This window comes from Microcaecilia unicolor, chromosome 2 (assembly GCF_901765095.1).
Source record: "Microcaecilia unicolor chromosome 2, aMicUni1.1, whole genome shotgun sequence".
Taxonomy (NCBI): Eukaryota; Metazoa; Chordata; class Amphibia; order Gymnophiona; family Siphonopidae; genus Microcaecilia; species Microcaecilia unicolor.
In genome coordinates, this window is record NC_044032.1 from 119,308,438 (window position 1) to 119,329,242 (window position 20,805).

A 20,805-nucleotide genomic window follows, 5' to 3' on the forward strand; every position below is an offset into this window, starting at 1 on the left:
ACTTGTATATTAATATATTTCTGAAATCTGACATATAAAAGTAAATACTTCTTTATTAGAGGGGACATTTTCAAACTTCCCACCTAGATCGGAAGTCCACAGGTATAACTGTACCTAATTTTCTAAAAAAATGCAATCCCTATGATTAAAGTAAACATCTTTACCATTTTGCCCCAGGCTTAGACAAAGGAGAAAAAAAAGAAGATAAAGTGTACTTTTCAGGAATAGCCAAAGGAAATGGTCAGTGGTGTACTGGGATCTTGAGGGAACTTCTAGTTAAATTATTTTATGATAAGAGAATGTTTCAGGGATCATTTTACAAAGGAGCGCTGAAAAATGGTTTGTGGTAGTGTAGGCATGGGTTTTAGGCATGCGCCAACACATTTTTCAGCGCACCTGTAAAAAAGGCCTCTTTTTTTTGCCGAAAATGGACGTGCAGCAAAATCAAAATTGCCACGTGTCCATTTTGGGTCTGAGACCTTACTGCCAGCCATAGACCTAGCAGTAAAGAATCTGGGCAATAAAGACCTGCGCACGTCTGTTACACGCGCCTGAAAATAAAAATTATTTTTCAGACTCACGTAGCAGACACATGCCAAAAATTGAAATTACCGCAAGGGCTATGTGGTAACCGGGCTGTAACTCCAATTTGGCGTATGTTTGGCGGACGTAGGCGCCTACGCGGCTTAGTAAAAGGGGCCCTCATCGAGTAGAGCAGTGCTGGTGAGCACCCTTTCATAAAAAGTTATCCAAATATCTCTGGAAATGGTTTCTGATGAATGCAGTGAATTAAACCACTTAGGGGAATGTTTACTAAGCTGAGGTAAAAAGTTGCCCCGCTGTAGCCTTGCATGTCTTTCCCATGCGCTAAGGCCATAAAAATTACCTTTTTGTATTTTTGTGTATTAAAGGCTACATGTTAATATTGTCATTAGCATGTAACATAGTAAATGACGGCAGATAAAGACCTGTACGGTCCATCCAGTCTGCCCAACAAGATAAACTCATTTTACATGGTATGTGATACTTTATACCCGAGTTTGATTTGTCCTTACCATTCTCAGGGCACAGACCGTAGAAGTCTACCCAGCACTGTTCTTGTACTAAGTTCTGAATTTAATGTGGAAACCCCTTAAAATTTACACTCCAGCCCATCCATATCTATTCATATATATTTATGTAATATTTATATAATATATATTTAATGTGGCCATTAAAAGAATTTACCACATGAGCATTTACCACCACCCATTTGTAGGCAGTAAGGGCTCACACACTACCTGTGTGCTAACCAGTTAACATGGGCTAATGTAGCTGTACTAACTGATTAGCATAGGAATGCCTACTCCTTATCCCCCCGACACACACCCTAAAATTTATTTTATTTTTTAGCGCACTCAAGTTTAGCAGTTAATGGATGACACCTGAACACATCCCACATTATGCCATTTTAAGCTGGGTTAGGCGTGCATCAGTGCCTAATGCAGCTTAGTAAAAAGGCCCCTTAGTGCTCCTTCACCGGTCCAGTACAGCTTCTACTTTATTCAGGTAATCAACAGAAATAAAACAAAATAAAACATGGAAAAGAAAATAAGATGATACCTTTTTTATTGGACATAACTTAATACATTTCTTAATTAGCTTTCAAAGGTTGCCCTTCTTCGTCAGATCGGAAATAAGCAAATGTTGGTAGATGATAGTATATATGAGCGAAACATCAAAGCATTTTAGTGACAGTCTAACAGGATGGGATAGGTGAGAGGGAGACAGGAGAGCACTGCAATTTACAAAGCAATACAATTTTATGCTTTGTAATGGGCTAGAAAACCCAGATCTTTGTTAAGTCCTGTCTGGTAGGTGTCAAAATATTTAATCATTTTGACTTCAAAGGTCTTACGTTCCTGTATTGTTTTAAAGTTCCCTTTCAGGACCCTTACCATGAAATCACCAGAAATGCTTTGATGTTTTCACTCATCCCGTCTCCATGCATATAGACTGTCACTGAAATGCTTTGATGTTTCGCTCAAATATACTGTCATCTACCAACATTTGCTTATTTCCGATCTGACGAAGAAGGGCAACCTTCGAAAGCTAATCAAGAAATGTATTAGGTTATGTCCAATAAAAAAGGTATTATCTTATTTTCTTTTCCATGTTTTATTTTGTTTTATTTCTATTGATTACTACCTTTAAAAGTGGACTAACACGGCTAACACACCTCTCTACTTTATTCAGGAAATCCAAAAACCTTACACCATTTATCAAATAAATAAAAGGGCTTTCATCTTAATGGATAATCAGTGCAAAGGATTGAAAACTGGTTCCTCATTTTGTTGAACCTTGAACTTGCAGATATGAAGAAAATCTTCAGCAACTGGGTTTTATCGCTATAGTTTAAAAAGGTTTCAATTAATGCACCTAGAGGTGGTTTTCTCCTCTTTTCTTATCCTACAGCAAAAACATAGTCAAGATTTTAGGTCTGGAGTTTTGATTTGTCTCAGCCAGGAGGGGATTTTTTTTGTTGTTGTTAAGAGTTCTAAAGAAGGGAGATTCACAGCTTTTCTCCAGTAGTATACACAGCAGTTTCTTTGTCAGCGCTAGTCACTTAGGAATCTGACCATGTGCCAGTTTAACCTATGGGATGAATCCTAAAGGTCAAAATTTTTATTGTTTTCCCCAATTATACAGTGCTCTGAGCTCCCTCTCAACTCAACATTCAACTGCATCTGATTGAGGTCTATTCTCCTACTAATCAACAGAAGCGTAGTGAGGGCAGCTGACACCCGGGGCGGTTCGCCGCTGCGCCCCCCCCCCCCGGAGCGCAGTCTTACCAAGGGGGCGGGCGGGAGGACCGCTCCGCCCCGAGTGCAGTCGCTGGGAGCTGCGTCGGCTCCGTTGGTTCCCCTGCTCTCTCTGCCCTGGAACAGGAAGTAACCTGTTCAGGGGCAGAGAGAGCAGTGAACAAGCGGAGACGGCACCCCCCCCCCCCCAGCGGCGTGCACCCGGGGTGGACCGCCCCACCGCCCCCCTTCCTACGCCACTGCTAATCAACTTTATGAAATCTTGAATATCTGCTATTGATAGATACATCTTTGAGCTCCCCTGGTTTTTTCCCCCCAGAAGTACTCTGCCTGTATCTCTTCTTCATTGAGAGCTCTTCAGATGCTCTAGCAAAGGCATCATAATTTCTGGCTTTCCAGTGTGTATTCAATATCTTTGTCTGGCATTGTGCTAATGTTAGCATTAGCATGCAGCCACTTAAAAAAATTAATGCAGGAACACTATCTCCTCCTATTAAGGGGGCGCTAAGGGCTCCCATTTTATGGATACACTAACCAGTTAGTGCGGTGATAATGTCAGCATGCTGGCTGATTAGCGCATTCATGTCCATTCTCTGTCCCTGCACACCTCCTCCAAATAAAATAAGAAAAAATAAATACCCTGTGCTTACCGCATGCAGATTGCAAAACTAATGCAGAGTGCTTTAGTGCGTTCTGTGTTACCCCATTTTTCCGGTATTAGTGCCTACTACAGCTTAGTAAAAGGGCCCTAAGTGTCATCTTAAAGACTGTTTAAGTCAATCTGCACAGGAATTTTCTGTTAATAAAACAGTTTCTTACTGTTGAACAAAAATTTTCTATCTTGACAGAAGCCATTATCTAAACAGTAGTTATGAGGTAAATGCTAGGGATGTGCTGAACCGCCCCCCCCCCCCCCCTCCATTTTTGGTTCATTTTCAGGTCATTTGACTTTTTCCCTGATTTTCAGACATTTATTCAGTTTTACACATTTGTTTCAATAAAAGGTTTTTAACACACATTATAAAATTTTAGCACTCATTAACTGACAATTTGTGTTACTTCATAGATAGCATTGATTTCCTGAGCAATATATTTAAGCACAATAATGAATCAAATACACACCACCAAATGTAAAATCCCTACATATATGAACTAAACACCATGTACGAGTTCTAAATGTCCATTCAACAGGCATGAAGCCAAGAGATGTGGATGTGAATTTTTGTTTTTTAAGCCATATTTATTTATTCTTTCTAATGACTTTTCAAAGAATTTACTATATGTTATACAAATATTTGTATGCAATAAAAATATTTGTTGATAAAACAAACATCACATCCATCAGATATCAAAATATAAACCCACCCAATCCATACATTGCTGGTTATCTCACTATAACCCATCTTCTCAATAAAAGAATAAATAAAAAACATTGTAGATTTCTTGTATATTGGGTGTTCAGATTATTTCTAACAAAAATAATACAGTAGCAGCAAAATAACTATTTGAAGTCATGGGCTTCTAAAATTCTAATTGGATGTAAATGAAAAAGCTAAATCTTAAGGGACTTTCTGAACTACAGGAAATCAGAAAGAAGGTGAATATCCTTTAGTATACAGAAGAGTAGATACATTTTGTATTTTCCACTAGCCTCATTTTTTGAAGCAAGGTTGCTTCAGTGGGTCTAAGGGCATGGGAAGAGTCAAAAGGTTTATGCTGTTTCCAAAAAGAAACACAAAAAAGTTAAGGGTCCTTAACTTTTAAAGACAAAGGTCAGTATTTTAAATTTTGTCTACTAGTTATCTAAGGGTCAGTAAAGCTATTTTTTTAAAGTTTGTATCCACAGGGCACCCACAACTGTGGCATGTAGCTGCCTTCAGTGAACACATAATGGCCATGCTATGTTTCGGGCCCTCACCCCACCCGTACCATATTTCCAAGCTTTGTTTGTCCAGCCATGCTGTGAGTTTAAATCAGCAATGAAGAAATACAAACAAAAAAAATTCACAAGAGCTATTCAAAAAGTCTGCCTAGTACGGTAAAGTTTAAAATCCTTTAATGTTTAAGGTTTGGATGGGAATTTTTAAAAAGATATTACTGGGATTGCCTAAAAAGGAAGTTCTGCTCTACCTGCTCCCTTACCTGCTGTGACAAACCAAAATTTAAGGCTTAACTTTTGTCCACATTTATTTTAGCTTCTGAAACCTCCCCCATTTCTCTGTATTAGCCAGTGCACATTTGGCAGTGTGTTAATGGGAGAGGTGACTGTCAAGAATGCATCACGTGCAAGCAATGCAACTTATTTCCCCTCCCCCCCAAGTATCCTTATTCATTTCACATTAAGACCAGCTCTAATGACTTGCACCAGCAAGCTCTATCATCAGTGCAAAAAGCAAAGGTGAGAGAGGACATCTGGAACAGGTTCCTCTCCCTAGGTCAAACATCCTAGAGTTTCCTCCTCCTACTCTTAAACAGGCCTTAGAGTTCTCAGAGTTTTTCCACCCATTTGTGAAAGCGCAGACCAAACCCCAACTTTGCCAAAACCGCCTGCATAAATGGACTCAATCATATGCATTCTCCTCATGTCATGCCAGGAGGAAGGCTGGCTGTTGCTCAGTCCTGGCTGCATGAATCATGTTCAGAAGTCACCCGTGTTATCTACCATCCAGCACCCTGATAAGAATCCAACCTGGTCCAGATGAAATAAGGGGTCCTTTTACTAACCCACGGTAAAAAGTGGCCTGCGGTAGTGCAAGCGAGTCTTTTGGGTGTGCACTGGACCATTTTGTACCTCGTCCAGAAAAAAGGGCCTATTTTTTTAAGGGGCTGGAAAATGGGCGTGTGCTAAAATTGAAACCAGCACACATGTACTTTTCACTAAGGGACCCTTTTACAAAGCGATGGTAAACCCAATGCGGGCTTACTGGAACTGCCACAGGCAGTAGTTCCAGTTCAACCGCATGCCATTTCTGGCACTCCGGGAATATTTTTTTGTAGCATGGTGCTAACCCAGCGGTAATCGGGCATCGCCACCCGCTGTCCAGGTAGCACTGGGTTACAACGGGAGCCCTTTCCGCCACCTCAGTGGGTGGTGGTAAGTGCTCTCCGCCCCATGGCCACATGGTAAAAGTTATCTTACCACATGGCCATTTTTTGTGGGGCATTTTACCAGCTGCGGTAAAAAGGGCACTGCTGCATGGGAAAAATGGCCCCTTGCTGCTACCGCAGGGCCTTTTTTCCCACAGCTTAGTGAAAGGACCTAATTATCTCCTTAGTTGCTAAAGAAAAGCAAAGTAGTTTAGCAATAGATTAAAAATAAATAACATTATTTCTTACCTTTCCTTTTTTGATGCACATATTGATGGTGTCCAGGAGGTCAACACGGTTCTTGTCACTTTTCGGTAATTCTGTAAGCTCTTTCCCAATAAGTTCACCTTTGTGATACCCCATCATCCGTTCAAAGGCTGGGTTAACATACTGTGTAATTACAGGTAATGTTGATTATTATATTTTCCCTTTATATAATGCTGTCCACATATTATTATTAGCAAACACTCCAAGGTAATTATAATAAGAAGTTGTGATGATATAATAACTTGCTCTCATTAATCCAGGAAGGTGCAGTAGGATCTACGCATGTGCAGTGTGTGCCAAAACAAGACTACCAACAGGCTAGCGCACCCTCTGGTGGTAATTTTGGATTTGGCGTGCGCCCATATCACCAGGACAAATTATTTTTCTTATTTCCTACCGCGTGCAGCGTTTCCGGCATTAATCAGCAGTTGGCATGTGATGACCGGTCACCGCCCATGTAGCGCGTGAGCCCTTACCACTAGATCAATGGGGGAAATATGCCCTATGAAGCCGGAACTTCTCTCTGCCATGGCCCACCTGCTCCTGACCTTTCTTCCTCCACAAGGGTGGGCCACGGCAGAGAGAAGTTCTGGCTTCATAGGGTATATTCCCCGCCCCCCCCCCCCCCCCCCCCCCCCCAGCTGGGGCATACTAAGTGGGTTGTATTTTGTCTCTCTGGGCATTTTAACAGGAAGGATTAGGGTTCCTTGGGATAGTAGAAGTCAGCTATTATTGGGGATGAAAGGGTAGGGGGAGTTATTAAAGATGCTCATTGTTATTATTGTTTTCTATTTGTGATTTATAAACAGTTTTACAGAATATTGCTCCTTTTTATACTTTAATAAAAAGATTTAAACATAAAATTGGTGTTTCAGGCTTGTGCAGATGAGGACAGAGCCCACAAGGACGAGGCGGAGACATGGACAGAGCCCGCATGGACAGGGCGGAGATGGGGACAAACTTTGTCCCCGTGTAATTTTCTTATCCTGAGTCTTTACCCCATGAAGCACTATGCTGGCCTCCTAAAATACAGCCACATTAGCATATTTATTGGCTCGTCCTTGGATAAAATAAGGGTGGATAAATCTAAGGATTGGATAAAACTAGTAGCGCTTTAGAAATGATAAGTAGTAGTAGTAGATCTCCTCAGATGACAATTCCAAAATTTCAGATATATTCAAAGTATCAATTCTTTCTCATAATCGTTCATTGGAAACAGGTAGGAAATACACCTTATTAAAGGGGAGAAACATTGAGGAACCTAGCCCCAATACAACCAACAAATATTTCTTCCAGGTGTCAACAGACTTTCCCAGTACTTTAGGAAAATTCAATACCAGCAAATTAAGGCACCTTGCATGGTTTTCCCATTTGTTCTATTTTTCTATGTTTAGCAATTTTGTTCTTAATTAGTACTCCTGCTGCTTCTTTGCATTCCTGAACATCCTTCTCAACAGATGATATTTTTTCATGATATTCTTTACCGAGACTGTCCTGCTTTTGAGACAGAGAGCCTACTGTCAGTCTGTACCAATGAGGTTACATCAGAAGAGCATTTTGTAACAGCAGAGTCTAACTTAACCAGCATCTCCCAAATGGTTTTCAATGAGACTTCAGAAGTAGGTATAGATGCTGCAACTGAAGCACCCTGTTCTCACTGCTTGCTTGAGTCAGTTGCTGTTGTGTGTTCCCAGGCAGCTTACATCTCACTTCCACCAACAACCCTTAGCAGGGGTATTGGATTACTGCTTCCGGGGGGGGGGGGGGGGGTATTCGGCTGGAAGTAGAGAGAAAAGTGAATAAAAGGGCTGAGGATGACTTCACATCCCAATGGTACTGGCTCTCCAATGCCAGAAATCATTGCAGAGGTTTGGATCACATTTGTAACTGAGAGTCGCTGAGCAAAGCTGGTAATTTGTGACCTGAGAGTATACAGACTTCGGAGAAACCACAGAGGCAGTCTGACCTTTTCTTCTTCTTTTGGGAACCATCAATTGTCATGGAAGGTAAAACTCACAGAGGACTGACAGACTCTCTTAGCACAGCTTCTGTGTCCCTGCATAGGATCTTTTCATCGGCTGAAGACATTCATGATCAAGCTAATGAATGGAAGCAGAGATTTTTGACCCAGGGCTATCCTCAGAATATAATTATGACAGGCTACAAAAGAACTAAGCATGTATTTATTTATTACATTTGTATCCCACATTTTCCCACCTATTTGCGGGCTCAGTGTGGCTTACAATACATTGTGAATGATGGAAATACAATTTGTTGCAGTACAATTATGGGTTACATAGTGAAGAGTTATGGGGAAGACAAAGTCAAAGTCAAAATATCATTTGGGAATAGAACAATGGAGTATAACAATGGAATGTAACAATGGGGAATTGATAGGGCGATAAAACAATAGTAAGAGAACATTAGGGTATAACAATTTTATCTATGGGTAGAGTTTTAAGTGTGGTGAAGATACGGGGGAAGAGAACTCAGAAGAGAGTGTATTGATGCATTTCTATTAGTGTGTTTAGACATCATGTGTTTTGATCCTTGCAATAAATTTTCTCAAATAGGTGAGTTTTCAATAGTTTGCGGAAGTCGGTTAGTTCGTAGATCGTTTTCAGGTTGCGTGGTAGTGTATTCCAGAATTGCGTGCTCATATAAGAGAAGGTTGATGCGTGCAGTACTTTGTATTTTATGCCTTTGCACTTAGGGAAGTGGAGATTGAGGAAAGTTTGGGATGATCTTTTAGCGTTTCTGGGTGGTAGGTCTATTAAATCAGACATGTATGCAGGGGCTTCACCATGAATGATTTTGTGGACTAAGGTGCATACTTTAAAGGTGATACGTTCCTTGAGTGGGAGCCAGTGTAGTTTCTCACGTAAGGGTTTTGCACTTTCGTATTTTGGTTTTCTGAAGATGAGGCTGGCTGCTGTATTCTGGGCTGTTTGAAGTTTCCTCAGTATTTGTTCTTTGCAGCCTGCGTATAGTGAGTTGCAGTAGTCCAGATGACTGAATACGAGTGATTGCACTAAGCCGCAGAAGATAGATCTTGGAAAGAATGGTCTTATTCTTTTCAGTTTCCACATGGAGTAGAACATCTTTTTGGTTGTGTTGTTCGCGTGAGTCTCAAGTGTTAGGTGGTGGTCTATAGTGACTCCAAGGATTTTTAAAGTTTCTGAGATTGGCAGGTTTAGTCTAGGTGTGTTAATAGCGGTAAATTTATTCGTGTTGTATTGGGAGGTAAGTATGAGGCATTGAGTTTTTTCTGCGTTCAGTTTCAATCTGAATGCATCTGCCCAGGTGTTCATGATGTGTAGACTTTGGTTGATTTCGTTGGAGATTTCATTAATGTCTTGTTTGAAAGGAATATATATCGTTACATCATCGGCATATATGTATGGGTTAAGGTTGTGGTTTGATAGAAGTTTTGCCAAGGGGATCATCATTAGGTTGAAAATAGTTGGCGAGAGGGGGGATCCCTCTGGTACTCCACACTCAGGTGTCCATGCAGTAGACGTAGTTGAATTTGATGTGACCTGATATGAGGGTGAGGTTAAGAACCCCTTGAACCAGTTTAGGACATTGCCTCCGATGCCAAAATATTCAAGAATGTGTAATAGGATTCCGTGGTCAACCATATTAAAGGCACTTGACATGTCAAATTGTAAGAGGAGTATATTGGTGCCGGTTGCAATCATTTGTTTAAATTTGGTCATTAGGGTAATTAATACTGTATCTGTGCTGTGATTTGACCTGAATCCTGATTGGGCATCATGCAGTATGGAGAACTTGTTGAGATAGTTTGTGAGTTGTTTAGTTACCATCCCTTCGGTTATTTTGGTTATTAGTGGTATAGATGCTACTGGTCTGTAGTTAGTTATTTCACTTGCGTTTTTCTTAGTGTCTTTGGGTATTGGGGTGAGTAAAATTTTTCTTTTTTCCTTTGGGGAAAAGTCCGTTTTGTAGCATGAAGTTCACGTGGTTCGTTAGGTCTATTATGAATTGCTGAGGAGCTGATTTCATGAGGTTGTTGGGCAGATATCTAGTTTGCATTGGGATTTGGCGAATCTTTTGAGCGTTTTTGAGATGAGGTTCTCTGATAGTAATTCGAATTCGGTCCAGATCCTGTCTGCTGGATATATTCCGTCTTCTGGGTCTAGACAGTTTAGGAGTGTTGCGTATTCAATAGGGCTGGTGGGTATTTTAAGTCGTAATTGTATGATTTTCTCCTTGAAGTATTTCGCGAGGTCATTGATCCCTGGCGTATCTTTGCTGTTATTTGTAACTGGTGTGGTGTCTAGCAATTTATTTACAAGGTAGAAGAGTTTGTGTGTGTCTTTGTAGTTTGGTCCAATCATTGTTTTGTAGTGTAGTCTTTTTGTCTGTTTAATAGTATATTTGTATTTCCTCCAAAGTGATTTCCAGGCATTCAGTGTGTGTTCATCTTTCTTTTTGTTTCATGCGCGTTCTAGTTTTCTGACTTGTGTTTTGAGTTCTTTCAGCTCTTCGGTGAACCATGGATTAGATTTGTTCCTATGTGATGTTCTGGTTTGGATTGGGGCAATTGTGTCTAATGTTGTCTTACATATGTCATCCCATTCTTGGAGGAATTGAATGGTGTCTGTATTAGTTGACCATTCGTTTTGGTAGACCTGTTGCCAGAATGTTGTGGGGTCAATTTTTCCTCTCGTGGTGTATGTTGTTCGTTCATGTTTGTTGACTGCGTTTCTGTGTATTTTTCGCCAGTGGAGGGAGACATATGCTTTATGGAGGTCTGTCCATGGTGTGGGTGTCCATCTTGTGTCTGTAAGTAGGAGAGTTGAGTTTGGGTCGAATTTGTGTGTAATGATGTCTAGTGTGTGACCTTTTTCGTGTGTTGGTTGAGTATTAGGTGCGTGTAAGTCCCAGAGTTTTAAGAATTCTTTGCATTCTTGTGTGCCTGTTGAGGTGTAGTCTTCGAGGTGTAGGTTGATATCTCCTATTATGAGGATGTTTGAAGCAGAGACACATGTGTTCGAGATGAAGTCCATGAGTTGCGTTTGGGAGTCTTTCCATTTTCCTTGTGGCCTGTAGAATAGGATTGTGTTGGTGTGTCCTTGTAGGTTCGGATGAGTAATTCTTGTTGAGGCAATTTCAAGTTGTGGTGAGGTGGATTCACCAGTGGTTGTGATGGTAAACTCGAATTTGTAAATTATGGCTATTCCGCCACTTCTTTTTCCATTTCTTGTCCAGTGGGTGATTTTGTATTCTGGTGGGCATGTCTCTTTGATGGCGGGGTCTGTAGGGCCGTGAAACCATGTTTCCGTGATGAACAGAAGGTCTAGATTCTCTGTGGTAATCCAGTCTAGTATGTCTACTGAGTTGCTTACTGCTGATCTAGCATTGATGTATCCTATTCGGATTGAGTGGTATGGTTCTGTAGGGAGGTTAGATGTGTTTATTTTTATTAGTTGTCTGTTTCCTCAGTGGTTGAATTTGTCGTCGTTGTTTTTTTTCTCTTTCTGTTGGTGGTGTTCGTATGTGGAGATTTTTCCTTTTGGGTGGTTATTGTATTTTTGGCCTGGTGAGTTGTTAATAGGTTGTACATAGAGTTGATGGATTGTGGTTGGGTTGTTGTTGATATTGGGGGTGGTCCGTGCGTGGTAGATTATGGGAATAAGGTAGATTATTATCAGTAGCTTATTAGTGTTCATGTTTGATTTTTGTGGACGGTGTTCGTGGGAGTATTGGGTATTTTTGGTGATATCAGTAGTTTTGTGGGCAGAGGTAGTATCAGCAGTATGCAAATATACAAATAAACAATATATAGTATCGAGAAATTATACACAGTCAGTGAGTCCTAATCACTACTCACTTATCCTGTATCTTTTTTTTTTCTCTTTAAATATCTATTACAGATAGATTACAGATCTTGTTTCATTATGATGTAGTGAAAAGTGTAGTAACCATTTATAAGGTAATTAGATTACAGTATGGTGTTATGAAGTATATAGCAAGCATTCCAAGGCAGTTAAATTGCGGTTCTAGATACAGTTAGAAGCATTTAGCATATTACAGATCTTTTTTCACTAATATTATGAAATATATAGCAACCATTTAAAAGGCACTTAGATTACAGTAATATATGCTATATAATGCTATTAGATGAGAGTAAGCATTTAAATCGTTTAGCAAGTTACTTGCTAGTGTGAGCATTTAGAGCGGTAAGCAAATTATTTGCTACAGTGTTGCACTGTGAGATGCTTAGCAAGTATTTATAAACATTTAAAGGTCTCGCCCTTTGGCCGACCTCCAACCTGATTCTCTGGGGTGGTTCACTTCTGTGGTTTCTTAGCCAGCAGTCCTCTCATCCCACTAGGGTCTTCTGCTAACGCCTCAACTATCTTGTTCCTCCGGCTATGCATTCAGTGCTTTCCCGCCGGTTATGTAGTCAGGCTCACTGCTGGACGCGTGGTCTGGCCTAGTCAGTAGCGTCTTGTCCGGCCTGGTCAATGGCTTCTTGTCTAGGTGCTGGCGCAGTCGTTGAAGGCGGTCACCCAAAATCGTGAAGTGCAGCTGTGATTCGCGTCCGTCGTCTCCCGTCACTGGATACTCCGGTCGTTCTTCCGTGCTCCCAATCTTCTCTGGTCTCCGGACCATACATACAGAATGGCTGATTGATTATTGTATTCTGAACGATAATGATTGAATTTCCAGATTTAACATTGGCAGCAGTCAGCAAAACACTGATCATCGCCAGCTGAATATGGGTCCTTTGAATTTAGTGTATAAATATGATGTGATTATTGCTGAAAAGTCTGATTTTAGGACCAAATTCTTAAAAACTTGGTCCCCAAACTGAACAGCAGTGACATTTTGCTGTTATTCTGATACAGTTAATGATGGGATGGGTACGCGGGTTACACTCCCAATCACTGTACAATTCATGTTCAGATTTTTTTTCTGGTTACTTGTAAATTCTAAATAAAAAACTGATATGAACTTAAAACAAATCAAATATGTTGGCAAGATTTCTCCCCTCGTGAAATCATTTTTGCTTATAATCCTGCAACCCATTAGCTTCAAGGTGTCACATTAATTAGTTCTTCCATTACCTTGCTCGTCACTAATGTTAACAGATCTGTAGTCCTCCACTTCCTCTATTATTCTCACTCTTGCAGAGTGCCACCATATCTGTTTTTCTTTCCCATTCTTTAGGGTCCTCTCATGCACTTTCACAGCCCCACTTCAGATAGGTCATAGAAGCAGACGTGCAATTCAGTGAGTCTCATGTTTCACCAGTATTTTATTACAGAATCTGTATGTGCTAGGTGCATGCAGCATAAACATCCATTTTTGAAAAATAAACGTACTTAAAATCAATGGGTTCAAAGCCTGAATATAATGTGACAGCACATACCCAGTAATGTCGTCCAATGGCAACATAACTGGCTATCTTTGCGACCTTAAAAACATAACTGGTTATTATCCTGACACTGTCACGGTAGCTGGTTTCCCTTGACAGTCTGGCATTGGGGGTGGGGACAAAAACCACTGGGGGATTAAGGGGGCAACCCCCACGCATCCCTCCAGTGAAGTGGTGCTCAAGAGCAGCTGTTTACCATATCCTAAATGTGCTTGGTAGCAGGTCTAATTCTCACCACTGAACTTATAGGACAAAGACATGTGACGGGGATAATCGAACGGGGCCGCCCAAGTTTTCCTGAGGGCGTCCCCGTGAAGGGGCAGGGAAACCCGTATTATCGAAACAAGATGGGCGGCCATCTTTCGTTTCGATAATACGGTCGGGGACGCCCAAATCTCAACATTTAGGTCGACCTTAGAGATGGTCGTCCCCGATTTTCGGCGACAATGGAAACGAGGACGCCCATCTCAGAAACGACCAAATCCAAGCCATTTGGTCTTGGGAGGTGCCAGCATTCATAGTGCACTGGTCCCCTTCACATGCCAGGACACCAACCGGGCACCCTAGGGGGCACTGCAGTGGACTTCAGAAAAAGCTCCCAAGTGCATAGCTCCCTTACCTTGTGTGCTAAGCCCCTCCAAAACCCACCCCCCACAACTGTACACCATTACCATAGCCCTTAGGGATGAAGGGGGACACCTAGATGTGGGTACAATGGATTTGTGGTAGGTTTTGGAGGGCTCACATTTACCACCACAAGTTTAACAGGTAGGGGGGATGGGCCTGGGTCCGCCTGCCTGAAGTGCACTGCACCAACTAAAACTGCTCCAGGGACCTGCATACTGCTGTCATGGAGCTGGGTATGATACTTGAGGCTGGCATGAAGGCTGGAAAAAATATTTAAAACATTTTTTTTAGGGTGGGAGGGGGTTAGTGACCACTGGGGGAGTAGGGGGATGTCATCCCCGATTCCCGCCAGTGGTCATCTGGTCATTTAGGGCAAATTGTTGTGGCTTGGTCGTTAAAAAAAAAAGGACCAAGTAAAGTCGTCCAAGTGTTCATCAGGGACGCCCTTCTTTTTTCCATTATCGGCCGAGGACGCCCATGTGTTAAGCACGCCCCAGTCCCGCCTTCACTATGCTTCCAACACCCCCCCCCCCCCCCCCCCCCCCGTGAACTTTGGTCATCCCTGCGACAGAAAGCAGTTGAGGATGCCCAAAATCGGCTCTCGATTATGCCGATTTGGGCGACACTGTGAGAAGGACGCCCATCTCCCGATTTGTGTCGGAAGATGGGCGCCCTTGTCTTTCGAAAATAAGACAGTCAGTGACCTTCTGAAATGGGGAATAAACATCTATGAACTTGCCAAGTCCTTGTTCTGCTCATAATACACACAGATCACATCCTCTTGCCATTTGCATGCACTTTTGATACATGTATATCCTGGCTTTGTAAAATGGGGACAGAATTACGGTTCCACCCAGGGAGAGGGGGAGTCCGAGCCTTCTTAATGTAAGGTATTTAAAATCAGTTATGGCATGAGACATCTCAATGACTAGTTCGCGAGAGCAGACTATTTTACTTGTATCGCCCTTGAATTGGACCTGTTGGACAAGATACATTTTGGTTACTACCTTCATGCTAGCCCATGGGCACTGCCCTCTAGTCCAAGGAATTACGTTCACTTCCAACCATTATGAGCCACGTGGGGATGGCTGTGTGTGTTCCACGGGGTCGACCCCTCCATTACTTCACTGCTCCCAATTCATTATAACAAGGAATTTCCTCCTGGAACGGACTCAAATATTTTCACCAGTTGGGCCAACAAGGGCAAGTGTCTATTGTCGAAATTGTGAATATGATCTCTGGTGCCAGACTGCTTATTGGTTGCTGCTATATTGCTTGTTTATATAGGTTGAAGCACATTCAATAAAAAAGATTTAAATATGTAAAATGGGGACTAAGTTATGCAAGATAAATGTTTAAGTGACAATTTATGCACACTTCAAATGCAAATAGGGCTTGTAAAATGAGGACCATAGTATATTATATACAACATTATTTTACACTGTCCCTCATGAAACTGTTTGCTTAACTGGAGCACAAATTAATGATAGCAGTATGCCTGTATGTAGTAAATTAACTGAATTAAAAAAAAAAAAACTTATGAATTTGATGACAAGGATTAAAGGGGCCAATGCAGAAAGCTATGTAGGGGGAAGGGATCTAGATAGGGGTGGGGGAATCTCCCTACTCTTCTTCGCCACCTCAGACATGATAGTACATTTTTCGCATTGTGTTCACATTGTTTTCCCTCAGAAATGTCTTTGTATTGCCTCGCTTCACTGATAACCTCCTTAGCATGCATTTTAATATGCTGTGTACTGATGTCTACTATGCAAGTTAACTTTAACGTCAAACTTGCATAGATTGCTCATTAACTGCGCTCTTCTTCCCATGGTAGCTTTATGCCTTGGCTCCTCAGAGAAAAACTCTACAGGGGGTTGTCATCTATAATCCACTACCGCCAACAGTACACCACTACCATAGCCCTTACGGGTTAAGAGGGGCACCTAGATGTGGGTACAGTGGGTTTGTGGTGGGTTTTGGAGGGCTCGCTGTTTCCTCCACAAACGTAACAGGTGGGGGGATGGTGCTGGGTCTGCCTGTCTGAAGTGCACTCACCCACTAAAACTGCTCCAGGGCCCTGCATACTGCTATCACGGACCTGAGTATGACATCTGAGGCTGGCACGACATATTTTTACAGATGATTTTGAGGGTGGGATGGGGTTAGTGACCACTGGGGGAGTAATGGGAGGTCATCCTCGATTCTCTCCAGTGGTCATCTGGTCATTTCGGGCACCTTTTTGTGCCTTAGTCGTAAGAAAAATAGGTCCGGGTGAAAACGTCCAAGTGCTCATCAGGGACGTCCTTCTTTTTTTCGATTATGTGTCAAGGATGCCCAAGTGTTAGGCAAGCCCAAGTCCTGCCTTCGCTACGCCTCCGACATGCCCCCTTGAACTTTGGCCGTCCCTACGACGAAGTACAGTTGGGGACATCCAAAATCGGCTTTCGATTACACCAATTTGAACATTTCTGTGAGAAGGACGTCCAACTTCTGATTTATGTCGAAAGATGGGCATCCTTCTCTTTCGAAAATGAGCCCACTGGTGTCTTTGGGCATTTGTATATTCTTTTCATGATTTATTTCACTAAGCAATAACATCTGATGAGAAGAAATGTAGTGATAAAGAATGGCTCCTTGTTTTCATCAACTTTCTGTGTAATGATCAGCAAAAAAATGGACAATTTACATACCTGAATGACATGGTCCTCACTTGTAATTTCTACGGCTTCTTGACAATGTTCTAATGCTGTAAATACTGAATTACAAGCCCTGCAAAGAACAAATGATAAATGTTTATTTTAACAACACTTTACTGTAGTTTCAACTGATAAACATAATCCCCTGGATTCTATACATGGTGCTCAATATTTGGGCACCGATCCAAGCCATGCGCCCAACCAAATTGCCAAACCAGCTAATTAGTGCTAATAATTGGGTGCTAATTGGCACCAATTTGAATTTGCCGCACATCTTGCTATGTGCTGTACCAGTGGTTCCTAAACCTGGTCCTGGAGGTACCCCAGCCAGTCAGGTTTTCAGGATATCCACAATGAATATTCATGAGAAAGAGATTTGCATGCACTGCCTCCTTGGTATGCAAATCACTCTCATGAATATTCATTGTGGATATCATGAAAACCTGACTGGCTGGGGTGCCTCTAGGACCAGGTTTGGGAACCACTGTGTTATTCTATAACAATGTGCACCCAAATCACCTAGTGTGCAAACCAAAAGTGGGTGTGGCTATGGGAGATGAGTGGGCAGGTCAGGGGCGTTCCTATAATTTGCATGCATTCAGTGCTATTCTACAATGGGCATTCACCTTTATGTGCCCATTATAGAACAGCACTGAGTGCCAACTTTTTTCAGCATCAATTTTTGAGCACCATTTACTGAATCTAGCTCAATATGTAAACTCAAGACTAAGATCTTCAGCGACGTTGGACTTGCTTTAACCAATTTAAGTTTCATTTCTTTTATTGATTTTTGATACAGATACCATCAATTTAAAGCTGGAAAGGAGACCATGGAGAAAAGTTGTTTAGGAAGACAGCAAATTGGTCAATAAAGGGGGAGCCCAAGACAATCATAACGGCTCCCACAAATAGAGTGGCAGCACAGGATCTAGCAGAAAAAAAGGAGGAAAATAAAGAAGGGAAAGGAAAATCCAGGAGCTGGGAACAGGCAGGTGGGGCAAGGGGAGTGGGGTGAAGGAGGAACCGTGCCCTCGAGAGCGGCACCGAGAAACTAGCTGTCGTCTTGACTCTGGCGAATCTTCCTCCATTGATGTCGAGGGGGTACCGGCTTGGGTGGCAGTCGACACCGGCACCAGCATCTGAGGCTGCAATGCAGGCTGAGGGGCCAGGCGGGGCCGCAGTGGGAGGTATAGCAGGTGCAAGCATCCTTGATAGGAGTGGAGGAGCAGGCTTTGGTCCTGGCAACCTGGGTTCGATTCCCACTGCAGCTCCTTGTGACCTTGGACAAGTCACTTATGCTTCCATTGCCCCAGGTACAAAAACTTAGACTGTGAGCCTTCTAGGGACAAAGAAAGTACCTGCATATAATATGTACAGCGTTGCATATGTCTAGTAGCGCTATAGAAATGATTAGTAGTAGATACTGATGCACACCGCTACATAAGGCCATCCAGCAGCCCTGGGTGCAAGGCTCGGATGTGCTCACTGAGGGCCGACACCGGGAAAAGCTGGGGTGCTGGTTGAGGCGCAGGTTGCAGAACTGCTAGGGTCAACACAGGAGCAGAATCTCGGCTGCTTGGTGACAGGCACATCAGTAGCTTCTCTATCGAGGAAGAGTGATCCTCTCAGTGCCGACGCTTCCGGGGCAAGGCACGGAAAAAAAGAAAAGGAAGAACCTGGCCGGTCAGGGCCTAAAAATGGCCCAATGACGACGGAAAACTAAAAAAAACTTCAACCTGGGCAAAATAAAATTAAAGAAATTAAAGGATGGGTTGGAAAAAAGGCCCGAAGTCACAAGAAAAAACGAGAAAATTAGCCCAAAGGCACTTAAAAGCTCTCAAGAACCGGGCGAGTGAGGAGATGACAAAAAAAAGTGCACCTTCTCATCATGCGGAAAAAGAACCGAGGAGACCGTGTTCACGCGACAGGCGGGAAGGCACTCACGAATGTGCAGTGGAGCATGGCTCGCACTCCACAAAGCTCTATTTTTAGCTTTGGAAAAATGCTGGACTGGGCGACACGAATTGGTGTCACCCGTTTGTGAGAAGATTGAAGCCTGCTTGTCCTAGGAGAAAATACTTATTCACTCCAGTTCCATGGTATTCACTGGTGTGAATTCAGCACTCACACACATTAAAGTAATGTTTATTGCAACCAGTAAAAATATAAAAATATATGAGAAGCTTATGAAATACAAGGTCCACATGTGCCTAAATGATACAAAACACTCTCCTAATTAACACCCTCTGTTCTCTGTCCTTTCTTCACTCTATCCTGTCTATGAAGGGATATCACTTACAAAACACTAACAACTTTTCCTTGCACACACCTTGGAGTCCTTAATCCATGCACAGCTCCCTTGGCTTCACTTCACAACTCTTTTCCACACATCAACACATCACTGAAGAGTTATCAAGCACACAAAAGGGCCCTATCCTTGCATCACTTACTCTGTATCCCTAGCAGCCATGCCAGAAAATAGGAATTTTTATCTTCCTGTATTCCGCTCCTATTAATCCCAAGATTTTCTACAGCATATCTATCAATACATGCTGGCATACTGCCCTCTAGGCTCAGATGCCCCGAATAACCCTTCTAGTCATGGCTGTGAACAGGAATGCATGTCAACATTCAAGAATGTAGTCATGTCATATGCACAAAACTGATCACTTTGGAGGTCAGAGTGACTGTTACTGCTTCTTTTTGTTGCCCCTTCTGCAATAACCAAAGAACAGAGAATACCTGCCAGTTGTATTTTGCCATTGTGATATTAACAAAAAAAAATTCCAAGGGGAAAAACAAAACCTAACACAAACTTTCACCAGGCTGTACAGTTTCTTAGGAGGGTAGTTCGATCATCAGAAGGTATGTTTAAAAAAACAAAATTTATCATTAAGCTTCCTCACGGATCCAAATTTTAATATGCATAAACAACTTACAAAGAAACTTCAGACCGCCCAAAACACTGCAGCCAGATTAATTTATGGTAAATCCAAATTCAATAGTGCTAAACCTCTTCGAGAGAAACTGCATTGGCTTCCAATTAAGGAGCAAATCACCTTCAAAATCTGTACCCTAGTTCACAAAATTCTTTACGGAGAAGCCCCAGGATACATGACCAACTTAATTAACCTACCATCCAGGAACACATCCAAATTATCCCGTTCATACTTAAACCTTCATTACCCTAGCTGCAACGGCCTCAAATATAAATCCACTTATGCTTCCACCTTCTCCTTTATAAGTACACTTCCACCTTCTCCTTCATAAGTACACAACTATGGAATGCACTGCCAAAAGCTGTAAAAACTATTCACAATCATCTTAATTTCAGGAAATCACTCAAGACCAGCTTATTCGGAAAGGCCTACCCCAAGGACCCAACATACGTCCCTATATCCTGCAACACAGCAAATTAATGGACCATTGTGGACACTCTTACCCTTCCCTCCTTTTTCCCTGTATACCCTGTTCTTTTGGTGCTTCCTGATCACTACACTATATTGTATTTGTATATTTACCGGATTGGCGATTGCCTCTACGGTTTGATGTAAGCCACATTAAGCCTGCAAATAGGTGGGAAAATGTGGGGTACAATGTGATAAATAAATAAATAATTTAGATTTTTTTTTTTTTTTATGTTTTCACAATTTAATTACATTACATTCATTTATATTCCGCTGATCTATCAGTAATATGAATGGTGGGCTGCAGCAACCAAACATTAATGACTGGATAAAACAAAGGGAAATTTCCCTAAGAAGACCACCATGTAAGTTATCCCCACAAAAGGTGTAGTACAGGGACAAAGAGGGCTCGTGGCAAAAGGTTAATGCATAAAAGGGTATCATAGATAGCTTACAAAAATGAAGATATGACTCAAGTTTGCTGAACATCACAGACAGATTATTCCAAG

General features: G+C 42.0%; 1 protein-coding gene across 2 annotated transcripts in view; it reads right to left on the reverse strand.

The window, feature by feature from the left end:
• PDE8B (phosphodiesterase 8B) overlaps positions 1-20,805 on the reverse strand; it is a 282,903-nt gene that overhangs the window by 100,658 nt on the left and 161,440 nt on the right. For both annotated transcript variants that reach the window (XM_030192290.1, XM_030192291.1), the window contains exons 7-8: positions 16,884-16,962; positions 6,138-6,278 (exon numbers count right to left, since the gene is read on the reverse strand). In XM_030192290.1, coding sequence (XP_030048150.1) covers positions 6,138-6,278; positions 16,884-16,962 — 220 coding nt within the window. The remainder of the gene's footprint in view (positions 1-6,137; positions 6,279-16,883; positions 16,963-20,805) is intronic.